The 12,579-nt window shown below is 49.4% G+C and overlaps 1 protein-coding gene across 4 annotated transcripts in view; it reads right to left on the minus strand.

Annotated features, from left to right (window-relative positions):
- NAP1L1 (nucleosome assembly protein 1 like 1) overlaps positions 1-12,579 on the minus strand; it is a 269,587-nt gene that overhangs the window by 182,415 nt on the left and 74,593 nt on the right. For all 4 annotated transcript variants that reach the window (XM_069629373.1, XM_069629371.1, XM_069629370.1 and 1 more), the window contains exon 6: positions 11,687-11,767. In XM_069629373.1, coding sequence (XP_069485474.1) covers positions 11,687-11,767 — 81 coding nt within the window. The remainder of the gene's footprint in view (positions 1-11,686; positions 11,768-12,579) is intronic.

Below are 12,579 nucleotides of genomic sequence, written 5' to 3' on the forward strand. Positions count from 1 at the left end.
GCTTCTGGTGTTCCTCTCCCTGGCAATCAGTACAGCCAGCTCTGAGATGATGTCCAGACAGTTCGCTTGGCGGGGGTTGGGGTGGGGGGGAATGGGGGTCAATTGGTCCCCCCAATTGAAGGGGAGAGAAGTCGTCCGTTGCAGGGCTTCTCAAGTCAAGGCAACTTGGAGATTCAGCAATACAGCAGGGCTTCAAGAGTTGCAGCCAGCGTCTCTTCCAAGAAGTTCCTCGGATTGGTCGACTGCCTTCCAAGCAAAATGCCTCGCCTTATGCAGGTTTCTCATATTAATTTGCAGCCTAGCTGTCACTCATAGCAGGGTGGCTCTGCAAGAACAGCCAGCCAATCACCTTTTGGTGCATTCCTGTAACCAAGGGGATTCAGCACAGGGCGTTTTGGGCACCTCTCACTTCCTGCCCTGCAGACACGCTTGAACCAGAGGCGGGCTTCAGCTATGAACCCTGCCAAAGACAAAACAAACAAAGGGACCACATCTGGTTTTGCACGCAGTTTATATCTCAAGCACCTTTCCACCAATAGCGAAAACGGGGCCATTTTGACAAAATGGGCACCCATGGGTGCTTTACTGCAGCTACAATTGCAGCCAGAGGTAGACTCAGTGGTAGTAAAAAGTATACTGCCACCAGCCAATAATTGTAGAAAGGGTAACAAACATTTTACATGAAAAACTAGACAAAGGGGATGGGAGTAGTTTACCTGCAACTCCATTTCTCCAGCGTTTGTGAAATATTCACAGCATGTGAATCCATGAAAGATACTGTTGTCAGGCTGGGAAACCTCAGTAACTTTAACTTACTGTTTTCCTATGGAAAACTGACACTTTAGTGTCCCATCATGTCCTTTTTGGGTGCTTTAAGCTAGGACCTCTGGTTTAAGTAGCCCCACCTCTGCAGCTTCCTTCAGATTTTAACCTCCAAAGTAGAGGGAACCCGAAATCAGGTTTGCCTGCAGGGGCAGCTAGCGGGTGCATGTGAATCCATGAAAGATACTAACGCTGGCGAAATGGAGTTACAGATAAGAAACTACTCCCTTCTCCAGCACTGGATCTTTCATGGCTTCACATGCTGTGAATAGATTACATAGCAGTACAACCAATGTGTGGTGGTGTGTCACAGGCAAACCAATCAAACTGTACTTAATCACATACATGAGACAAACCCAGCAAGTGATAAAGCACAAAAACCCAGAAGCTGCGGGGCCTAGCTAATTGAAAAAGGCATTGGAGGACTGCACGCCCCACCTGCACATGTTGCTGCCCCAGACAGTAATGGCTGGTGAAGGTATGTGGCACCGCCCAGGAGGCTGCCTGACAAATATCCACCAGCGATATCCCAGACCACAACGTCAATGAAGTGCAGAAGGTTGGCAGAGAAGGATGGCAAGGTTCAGCGCAAGGACTAAACAATTTAGTGTGGTTCAGATGGGCTGCAGGCGAATGCGGTAGGTTCAGCGCAAGGACTAAACAATTGTGTGGTTCAGATGGGCTGCAGGCGAATGCGGTAGTGGGACCCTGCCAAGTTGCCACTGAGTGATTATTGCAAGGAGGATTGGTTGCAAACACTGCGCACACAAATAGATGAATTAATGTGAGCAGAAAGGTGGTGAAGCCTGACATGTTTCGAGCGACTAGCTCTTCTACTGAGGCTGCGCATTATACATTCAGTATAATGAAATTATAACCGTGGTGAGTATAGCACACCCAACAGCTGAACAAAATAGGTGGACCAATCCAAGAAACCAATTAAAACAAATAGTGCAGATAAATGCATGCAACAGTTGAACCAATTTTTAAGAAAAGGATATGCAAACCATATAGTATGACATGCATTACTTACCGTAAAAGCATTTGATGATTGTATCTGCGTAGATTCACATGCTGTGCATATGGTCCGACATCCAGTGGTAACCACAGAGTATTGCATCTTGTCTTTCGGGGGGACAGAAATGGGACGTCCGCATAGGCGTGTCTGAAACACCATCCCCCATCGTGACGTGTAGTACCCAAAATCCCTCATGCGGCGAGGTCCCTCCGATTGTATTTTTTCTGCCATGAGGGAGCCCACGGCTATAGTGAGTGAGTACATGGAGAGAAAGTAGTAAGAAGTCTGTTCCTTCCACCCGAGCAGGAGGGAGGGTGCATGTGAATCTAACCAGATACAGTCAGAAATGCTATTACATAAGTAATGCATGTCTTCTGATGCTTGTTAATCTGCTTAGAATCGCATGCTATGCATAGACTAGCCAGCAGTACTCAGAGTTGGAGACGGGTTGTGAGATGGAACAGTAGAGAAAAGGTCTTGGTACCGCTTGTCCCACCTGAGAATCGGACCTAGCATGCCTGTCTAGGCAATAGTGTTTTGTAAAGGCGCTACGATCCAGGTTGCCGCTTTGCAAATGGACTCTAGGGGAACATTAGCAATGAATGTTATGGATGCCCCAGTGCCCAGAGTAGAATGTGCTCTAGGCTTGAAGGGCAGTTCTCTTTGCAAGAGAGAAACAAAGTGTGATGCATTGGACAATCCACCTTGAGATAGCCGGTTTAGAGACAGGATTCTCCACCCCCCTCTACCAGCTGCCACTGAAATGAAAAATTGGTTTGTTCAGTGGTTTTGTTCTTTCCAGGTAAAACATGACTGCCCTGCGCACATCTAGTGTGCAGGCTTCTTTCGGCCATGCTAGTGGGATTCTGGAAAAAGGTAGGAAGTTCAATCGATTGGTACACATGGAACTTTGAGGTGAATTTAGGCACAAATCTGGGATGCGTGTGCAGAACTGCCTTATTCCCCGAGGCCTATAACAAAGGGGTCTAGAACAGAAAGGACGTGTAGTTCACTAATCCTGATAGAAGTGATAGCCACTAGGAAGGCAGTTTTACAAGTAAGGTCTTTTAGACTTGCTTTATGCATTGGCTCAAAGGGAGATCCATGAGCCTGGTTAAAACCACATTTAGATCCCATCCAGGAGCTGGGTGAGAAATGGGAGGATGCATTCTTTTAACCCCTTCCATTAATCACTGGTACCTTCCACCACGACACCTTTTGTTGTAGTGTATGCTAAAGAGCAGCCAGATGACCCTTCAGGGAATTGAAGAGCAACCCCGTGTCCAATAAATGGTTAGGTATAGCACAATGTGTGTGGGTGAGCAATCGATGGGATGAATTTCCATTTGCTGAAATAGCGGGTTTTAGGTTTCCTAGCTTCCCCGAGGAGGTCCATGCACCTCTGAGGGAGCTGTAGGTGTCCAAACTGACACCAGGAGCCAGGCTGCTGAGTTCAGAGTTTGTGGGCATGGGTGTAGAGACTCCCCCTGTCCTGAGACATGTTGTATGGGCAGGGTAGTTTTACTGGTGGGGATAGGGACATTGCCATCAGATGAGCGAACCAGGGTTGGTGGGCCCACATGGGGGCCACCAGTATCCTGGTAACTGGTTCCTGGTGCATCTTGTTGAGACGGGGAGTCAGGGCGAGGCGTAGACAAATTTCCTTGACCATGTTATCCAGAGACTGTTCCCCTTGGAGTGGTTCTGTGGGTACCTGGAGGCATAGACTTGGCATTGGGCGTTCTGAGTCGCGAAAAGATCGATCTCTGGGAAGCCCCATTCTGCAGACATTGTACATGAGGTCTTCGTGCAGACCCCATTTGTATTCAATGGGCAGAGGGAAATCTCTGCTGAGCACGTCTGCCAGAAGAGTGTTCCCCTGGAACAAAAAACATCTTGTTTGAGAGCCCACATCCATATGTTTGGGGACAGCTTGGATAGCCCTGGAGAGCGAGAGCGCACCCCCCCCCCCCCCGTTTGTTCAGTTAATACATGGCTGTAGTGCTGTCTGCTAGAATCAGCACCGTCTTCCCTTGTAGTTGCATCTGAAAAGCCTTTATGCCTTGAATACTGCCAATAGCTCCAGTAAGTTTATATGGTTGGATGCTACTTGTGGGGATCACTCAATGTGCTGTCTGCTGAAGCAGGCGAGCACCCCCCCCCCCCCCCAACCTGTGAGAGATGGGTCTGTTGTGAGTGGCTTCCATTGTAGGGGTGGTGAAGTTTTTCGCTTGACCACTGCAGACGACAAGGGGTGGCGAGACAACTACCAGATCTTTCCATGGTCCGCTGGCCTGACACAATGGCTGTTGAGCCACTCTGCAGGACGCAGCCACGCGTAGGAAGCCAAGTATATGCATGATGCCATCATTCCTAGCAAACGCATCGCTTTGCGCACCGTCACCTCCCGACTAGCTACATATTGAGTGATCTGAAAAAGCATGTTCTGAAACCTCTCATTGGAGGGGGGAAGACTAGGCAGTCTTGTCCAGATTAGAGCTCCCAGAAATTGTTTTGACTGGGGACTAAACTGGATTTTCTCTCGATGGAGAAACCCAGACTGAACAGGTGGTCTATGGTCCTTTGGGAGTTCATGTGTCATACGAGTCCCGTGTTATGAGCCAGTTGTCGAGGTAAGGGTAAACCAGGATGTATAGTCTGCACAGGTGTGCTACTGCCAGTACCTTGGCAAACACCCTTGGTGCCGAGGCGATACTGAAGGGCAGCACTTTGAACTGGTAATGCCTGTCCTCTATCATGTACCTTAAATATGATGACCTGTGTGCTGGCAGTATGCATCTTTCATGTCCAATGTTGCCATTTAGTCCCCCCCATTTCGACAGTGGGATCACCTCCTGTAGTGTTACCATGCAAAACCTGAGGTTTTATGAGTTTTACAGGGCGCATGGCGAGGTCCTTTTTGGGTACAAGGAAGTACACAATAAATCCCCTAGTTTACCTGAATAGGGATGCTTCTATGGCGTCCTTTCCCAGCAGCGTTTCCACCTCTTGATTCAGGATCTCCAGATCTGGTGAGAGGTGCCATGAGCAGTGGTCTGAATTGTGGAGGTCGGGCGAATTCCATGCAGTACCCGTGGGCGACTGTCTTTATGACCCACTGGTCTGAAGTTATCCCCTCCCATGCTGTGAGGAAAGATGTTAAGTGCCCCCCGACCGGGGTGATTGGGGACCTGGCTCTAATGGTCATTTCTGACCAGAGGCTGCGGCTCCTCTACGGTTGGGGGCCTCTACCTCTCGCTTTGCCACTGATCCCTTGGTGGGTATTACGCAGGGCTTCCTGATGTTTGTCCAGCATTAAAGTTTCCTGTGCCATAGTTCTGGCTTGCATAGGACTGCCTTTGAAAGGACTGATGAGAATCAACCCCTCGGAGGGGTGGGGGGGATGGGGGATCTTACAGTAATTTGTTGTAGAGACTCAAGTCTCATGCTCCTTTTTTGGCTGTTTCTAGGGCCTCATCGACCGCCTTTCCGAAGAAGTTAGTTTCTTCAATGGGTTTGATGAGCGGCCTCCGTCTCAGGCTTAAACCCTGAGGTGCAAAGCCAAGCGTGCCTCGTAAGGTTCCCTGGGCCAGAGACGTGCCTGCTGTTTCAGCAGTGTCCGGAGTGTTCATTACATTCTGGTTCACTTGCCTGCCTTCGGCCACAATAGTGAAAAGCCTGGCCCCCAACTGGCTGTGGTACCTCCTAGAGACCTTCCTGTACTAGGTTCCATTGAGCATCAGTATAACTCGCCAGTAGCGTAGTGTTATTCGCCATGCGCATGGTATATGCGGCAGCCAAGGTAACCCGCTTACCCAAGGCATACAACCTCTTGGATTCTTTATCCGGAGGCACCTCCCTGTAGCAAGAGGTACTCCTGCCCGTTTCCGGAAGATAGTCACAAAAAGTGAGTCAGATGTGGCGTGCCCTTTGATGCATTGGAGGAGCTGGCCGAAATAACTTAGTCTTGGGTTCACTGCCCAGGTCTGAGCTGGTGACACCAGGGAGGGGGCCAATCATCTCTTAACAGAATTAAGGAGGGGAATGGCCTGGCTAGAGGGGGGGGGTTTCTCCTTGAGAATGTACAAAGCCCTGCTCAGGCACCACCTCCTGAGTAGTGATTTGAAAGTTATCTGCTGCCTTCCTTAACATGGCATTGAAGGCCATTTGGTCATCTACAGATGAGGCCTGGTGAGCCAGGGTGGACGGAGTAGAATCCAGGCACAGAACATCAGTGTCCTGATCTGGTTGGGGGAGCGTCCATGGGTCTGTCCCCACTTGGTGGGTTTCTTTCCAATGGTCTGTGGCATCCGCCTGGTCCTCATTGTAGCCCTGCAGGAAGGTTCTTCCTCTTCACTGTAAATGTCCTGATAAGTATCCATTTGGACAATGTCTTCATGATGGACGGGGACTGAGGGCTGATCTAGGAAATGTGAAGCATTAGGGTCTCCGAGATCTTTTCAGGGAAGGATGTTCAGAAAAAAAGAAATCTCAAGACGATCCATGCACCCTTCAAATTTCTCCCTGGTCTACCTATAGGAACTAGAAGGACCTATGGGTGGAAAAACGTCTTCCGCCCCCTTGACGCCGAAATTTGTCACAGGGTGTTAGAAAGAGGCTCTCGACTGTCCTAGGTAACGCGAGAATAGGGGCACCATGGCGTATCTATAAATGTATCTGCGGCCTGCCCCATGTTTGACAGAATCGGTATAAACCCAACCACTTAAGTAATTCTTGCAATACTGTGTTCAATTTCCGCCAAACCGGTGTGAATTAGGGGTTCCGAAGGTCTATCGGTAGATTTACCACCTACTGCGGCGTTAGAGGGCCTAGTGGTAGGTTTTTCACCTTGAGGCCTAGTTGTAGTTTTTGGGCATGCTGGGCCTTCGAAATTTAGCGCTTCGACGTGTAAACTTGATTTAAGGGCTGTGCCCTTGTTTGTTTTGGGATGCCCAGTCAAAATGCTGCTGTGGATGCGGGGAATGCTTGGAATCTGAACAATCCGAGGAATCCACCAAAAGTGATGCCACTGTTGGCACTTTAGACGTACCCATCAAAATAGGTGGCAGGGTTGTGCGTTTAGTGTAATGCGTTTTGTACACCCGTTGCTGGGTGTTGTCCCTGAAGAGAGACTAGTGTCAGGCCTTGAAGGGTCAGGGAAAGGCGTGGCAGACTAGAAGTGTCTGCCTCGAAGTCCATAACATGGATGTTTGGTCAACGGAGAAGCCCCCGTCACTTTTGGTGGGTGTGGTGGAAGAAGTGTTCTGCCCGTGACATACTGTACGCAGCCCACCACTACACGGCGCTCCTTAAAGGTCTTAGGCCGAAGGAGTTTACAATCTGCACACCGCTTCATATGTTTCTGAACCTTTTCATGGATTCACATGCTGTGAATATCCCGTCATCAGGCTGGGGACCCTCGGTCATTTTAACTTAGCGTCAACACTTTAGTGTCCCATCAACATCTTCTTTGGGTGCTTTAGCCACCACCAATAGGACAGGGTATAAATAGCCCTGCCCCCGCGGCTTACCTTCAGATTTCAACCATCTCCAAAGTGTTATCACCTTGTGTTTTTGCGAGGTCTTCAGGAAAATCTTTGTTCCGGCCTTGCGGGCTTAAGTGTATGCGTGAGACAGACATATGGACTGCCTCTTATTGCCTTTACCCCCCCCCCCCCCCCATCACTCGGCAGTCTTGTGAGATCTGTTAAGGGTTTTCAAAGAAGATGCTTAAGCATCGCAATCGGCGGTTGGTGGATTGGCTGAACGAGGGTACCTACCCTTCCTCGGAGGTGGGGTTGGTTTGTAGCCTGGCATCTGAAAGGCCTGCTCAAGCGGCGGATATCGCTGGTCGTCTCAGCGTGTCCCTGGGGCGGAGGTCAGGAATAGTGGTCGCTCCTCGAGTAAGCACCTGTTGAAGGGGCATCTTTGTCCAAACATGGTCGGTTGGACCAGTCACGAGGGCCTGGAGGTAGGCCAGAGAAGTCAACATCTCACGTGAAGGCCAAGACAGACTAGTCGTGAAAACACTTCTACAGGGGACCATCACAAGTCCTCCAATAGGGAGTGGTCTAAACATCAGTCCAGTGGAGCCAGGCAGGATTGCCTGAAATACCACTGCAGGTTGCGGTTCCAACTATGTTGGTTGTGGTTCCAACTATGTCGATGGGAGTCCAGTCATCAACAGCTCCTTTGCCAGCTCCGATACAGTTGACGGTTGCTTCTTCGGCAGGAGAAAAAGGCCCAATATTCTCGTCATCTAGGATGGATATGGACAACTTGCTGCAGAGTGAGGCATGCAGGCTTCCGCTTTTGATTCCCTTCTACCAGACACTATTCTACATCAGAGGCAGACGACGATCGTGAGCCGGTGTTGGGTCCGTCAGCCTTGGGTTTGTCGGCCTTGCAGAAAGTTGGTCCAGCAACGGGTGTGGGGCTGGTCTGTCCAGTTATCCGCTGGTGAATCCGCAGGCGATGTTGCTCCAAGTGCTGTCCACATTGCAATCCTTGTTGGGCAAGCTGGATTCCAGGTTGCCTCTTCTGAATGTAGCTCCGGTGGGGTAGATTGTTAACGCTGCAGGTGTTCCTCCGCATTCGATGGCTGCAGCAGAGTTGCCGGCTCCTCTGCAGAACGAAGATCATCCATGTTCCCCTCCTGAAGAGGGTGAGCTGCCGGACCCTGAATCGGACAGTGCCTAGGGAGACCATGTCTACTGGCTCTTAGTCAGTAGAGGGATCCGGCATGGGATGCAGACATTGAGCTGGAGCTACCTCGTAGCCTGGCACAACTGTCTCCGACTGATGTTGGGGCATTCCATGCCATGATGGCGAAGGCATGTGTGGAATTTGGGTTGGTGCCTGAGGAGCGGAAGGAGCGTTTCCTGTTTGACCACATGGGCAAGGGACGGAAAGCTGTGTTCGCCAAGCCTATCCGGTACCACGTGTGGCAGGAGGGCCTGCGCACGATGCAACACCCCTTCTCGGAACCAGCTGTCAAAGGAAGGCTGGAGAAGAAGTTTAAGGCCCCAGACTCTACACTGAAGTGCCTAGTGTCACAGCCCACTCCGGAGTCGGTGGTTTTGGTGGCAGCTAGCCACAAAGCCAGGAGTCAGGACAAGTGAATTAGCCCTCCCGACAGTGACGCCAGGAGACAGGATGCCTTCAGTAAAAGGTTTTGACTGTTGGGGCAACGACGGTGAAAGCGGCCAATTTCCACCCTTCCCACCCCCCCCCCCCCCCCCCAAGAGACTGGGGCTACAGTCGGTCTTGTTACTCCTCCCAGTGGTATAGAAGATCAGCACAGTCGATGCAGAAGAGTCGGGACTTTCAGGCCTCCAGGAGAAGAGGTGGGGAGGCCTCTTCCTCCAAGGGAAGACTAGCTAAGCCACAGCAATGACTCATTGGGAAAATCTGCTGGGGCAGGGTAGCACTACACGTGTAAGAGTAGTGCAAGATCAGACCGTTGGGTGTTGAACATTGTGCATCTGTGCCATTCCCTGGCGTTCAAGTGTTCCCCGGTCCCCATTCCTCCAGTGCATACCATACAACCTCACCTTCACATTCTACGACAGGAGGTTGTACTTATGCTACAGAAAGGGGCTATAGAATTGGTTCCTGTGGCCGAGGGGGTTTATTCCCGTTACTTTGTGGTAAGAAACCCAATAGCAAGTGGTGACCCATACTGGATCTTCGGGCGTTGAAGACTCTGCAACGCCTGAAGTTCAAGATGCTCACGCTTCAGGAAGTCGTTTGGTCTGTACAACCAGGCGAGTTTCTGGCCTCGGATCTACAGGATGCACATTTCCACATTCCTGTGTGTCAACGACACCGCAAGTTTCTGCGGTTTGTTGTAGGAGAATATTACCAGTTTAGAGTGCTCCCGTTCGGTTTAAAGTTGTCCCCCAGGCCGTTAACAAAATCCATGGCGCCGGTGGCTCCGACGGGAAGGTCATCACGTCTACCCATACCTGGATGACTGGCATGTATGTGGTTCGTCGCCAGGGAGGCGCAGGAAAGGCTCAGCGCTACCATGCAGCTGTTGCAATGGCTATGCTTCGCTGTGAACTTTGAGCCAGAGTTTCAGACTCAGCTAGGTCTTGAGGCCCTCGGACGAGAGGGTTTTGAAGCTCAGGCAAAAAGCGGCAGAGTTGAAGATCAGTACAAGGATGTTGGTCCGGACCTACAGGTCACTGCTGGGGCCATGGCATCCTGCTTGTGAAAAACTCTTCATGAGGCTGGTACAGTAATTCTACGCCGACAGATGGGCTCAGGCGTGGATCGTGGTCCGACAAGGTGGTGACAGCGATCTGGTGGAAGCTCTTCGATTGTGGCAGTGCTCGGACAATCTGGTTCCAGGCATGCCATTGCTGGAACCGGAATTCCACTTTACAATTGTGACGGATGCCTCTCAGACAGGATGGGGTGCATCTCGAGGACTCACAGGTCCATGGCCTGTGGTCTCGGGTGGAGTCACGTTTCCACAATGTGCTCAAGGAGAGTGGTACATTGGGCCCTGAAATCGTACAGTATGAAAATAGGAGTGGATGTGCAGACCGACAATCTGAATGGCAGACAGCACGAGTGAAGCGATGGTGGGCTAATTGAGTGGAGACACATGGTCAAGTCCACCTACCAGCACCTGGGGTACCAGCTTACGTGCTGCTAGTGAGCCGAATGTTCCAGAAGGATACAGGCTTGCCAACCAATAGTAGAAGACTAACGAAATGTTTGAGCCAATGATGTACCGTGTACTTAACTGATGAAGATTACTTGCACGAGGAGGGCATAAGTTGACCTGACTGTAGAGATCCAATCACAATCCAATCCCATATAAGGTATGCCTAGATGTTCCCCTTAAGCGAACCACAAATCCATGTTAGCCACATAGTATGACATCACATGACAAATTTGTTATAAAAGTAGGGTTTATGAAATGCGTTCACTATGCTGTGCGACATCCGTTGCAACCCAGTCGATACTGTAAACTTCCCGAGTCGGTCTTCGTGTCAAATTCTCCCATCCTTGTATGGCATGTTACAATTTAAAAGGGCCCCTCGTGGGTTCACCCATATCACCTGAAGTCTGCCTTGCAGCTCAGTCCATGCTACTCATGGAGTTAGGTGTTGAATATACAGTACATCAAATGGGGCCTTGAAACCCTCTTCCCAGTGATGTTCTGAAAATCCATTAAAGTATTTAGATCACCCGACTGAGTAACGCAGAGCTCAAAACCAAGAATCCAGTGGAGCACCACGTATAAATAAAAACAGTCCCCTCCACTAACCACCTCACAAATCACCCATCACCAAAGTTGGTTTGTCTTGAATGGCCCATTTCAGCATTAAATGTTTCCTGCCAACTTTCCCCAATTGTATCTCAGCAATAGTACACTGTCAGTTTAAAAGTAGTTGGAGGCAATTAGGGAACAGCTCCCTCAACCTAGAGGTAAAACGTTATTAGGGACCAGCCACCATTGGGTTTTACACTTGGTTAGTTACTTGGTGTCCAGCACTGGCTTCATAGATGCGCACACAATCCAGCATCAAGATAGCAAGCCAGTCTACTGCTAACCTGAAACATACCTTTATCTTCATGGGCAATTGCCTAAAGTTGAGCAAATTAACCTGTTGGAATTTATCCTTACCAACTTCAAACTGAAATATGATCAAAGAATGGGTAACCAACAAATGTTTTGGTTAAACTAAAAATTGACAAAGCATTTAGATATTTTACAGACTGTTGAGCGCTGCTATTAATGTACCACTGAACCTCCCCACCATGCTGTACCACAACATTTTTAGTATCGAAAATGCTTGTGTGTCAACTAAAGCACAGCCAAGTACTCACTGAAAGGTCTTCCTCTTCATCCGCTTTCCATTCACATTCTGCCTCGCTGGGCTCATAAACTGCATTGATTATTTCACTACGCTGAAACAGAAAATGTGCACATTTAAACCTGTCTTATAGATTACTCACGGAACATAGGCAATAAACACTATTGCAACTAGCTACATGCAGCAAACTTCTTCCAGATATATACCTAGTGACTGATGTGGGGTGCGTGATTGAATTTGGTTTTACCAGATGGAAAACATCAAAATGCTTCTATAGGATTACAAAGAACATTCTTTAAATATGTCAAAAGACTTGTCGAGACCACAGTAAAAACATGCCTCCCTTTAGTTATCCCACTTGAGCCCCTGGTGTGGTAGCACAATGTACTTTTACAAGCTGGGACTAGTTTCTACAGTCAGGCTTAATGGCCCTGCATGCTCTGGGCCTCCCGAGGCAGGGGTCCCCAAAGGAAGTCTGAGAAACTACCCTGTTCTGTAGCGAGGCTGGTGTTATAGAAACCATTACCTGGTGCGGTCCTTTGCCCCTACATTCATCAAAATGGTTGTCTTGGTTGCATGAGAGCCAAGAGGTCACATGACTAGCTCTTCCCCCCCTCCGAATTGAAAATGGCCAAGTGTAAGGAGAATTTTCATTTTAGTGTCCAATTCTTCCCTCCTTAGAGACCCCTCCCCTTCGCTCTCGCTGAACTTTGATTTTAACCTTTGAGGTTGTGAGCCTTTTTCCTCTCACCCGGGTGTTTTTGGCTTGAGTTGAACAGTTTTTTGGTGTCAAACTCCATTGGCATATTTTTACATTGTCACAGCACCTTCAGTGCAGTGGCACAGGGAAGTATTTCATAACCTCTTGATTAAACTGTTTCCAAGATCAGTCTTATGTTTCGAAAC

This window comes from Ambystoma mexicanum, chromosome 12 (assembly GCF_040938575.1).
Source record: "Ambystoma mexicanum isolate Mex_15411 chromosome 12, UKY_AmexF1_1, whole genome shotgun sequence".
NCBI classification, from domain to species: Eukaryota; Metazoa; Chordata; class Amphibia; order Caudata; family Ambystomatidae; genus Ambystoma; species Ambystoma mexicanum.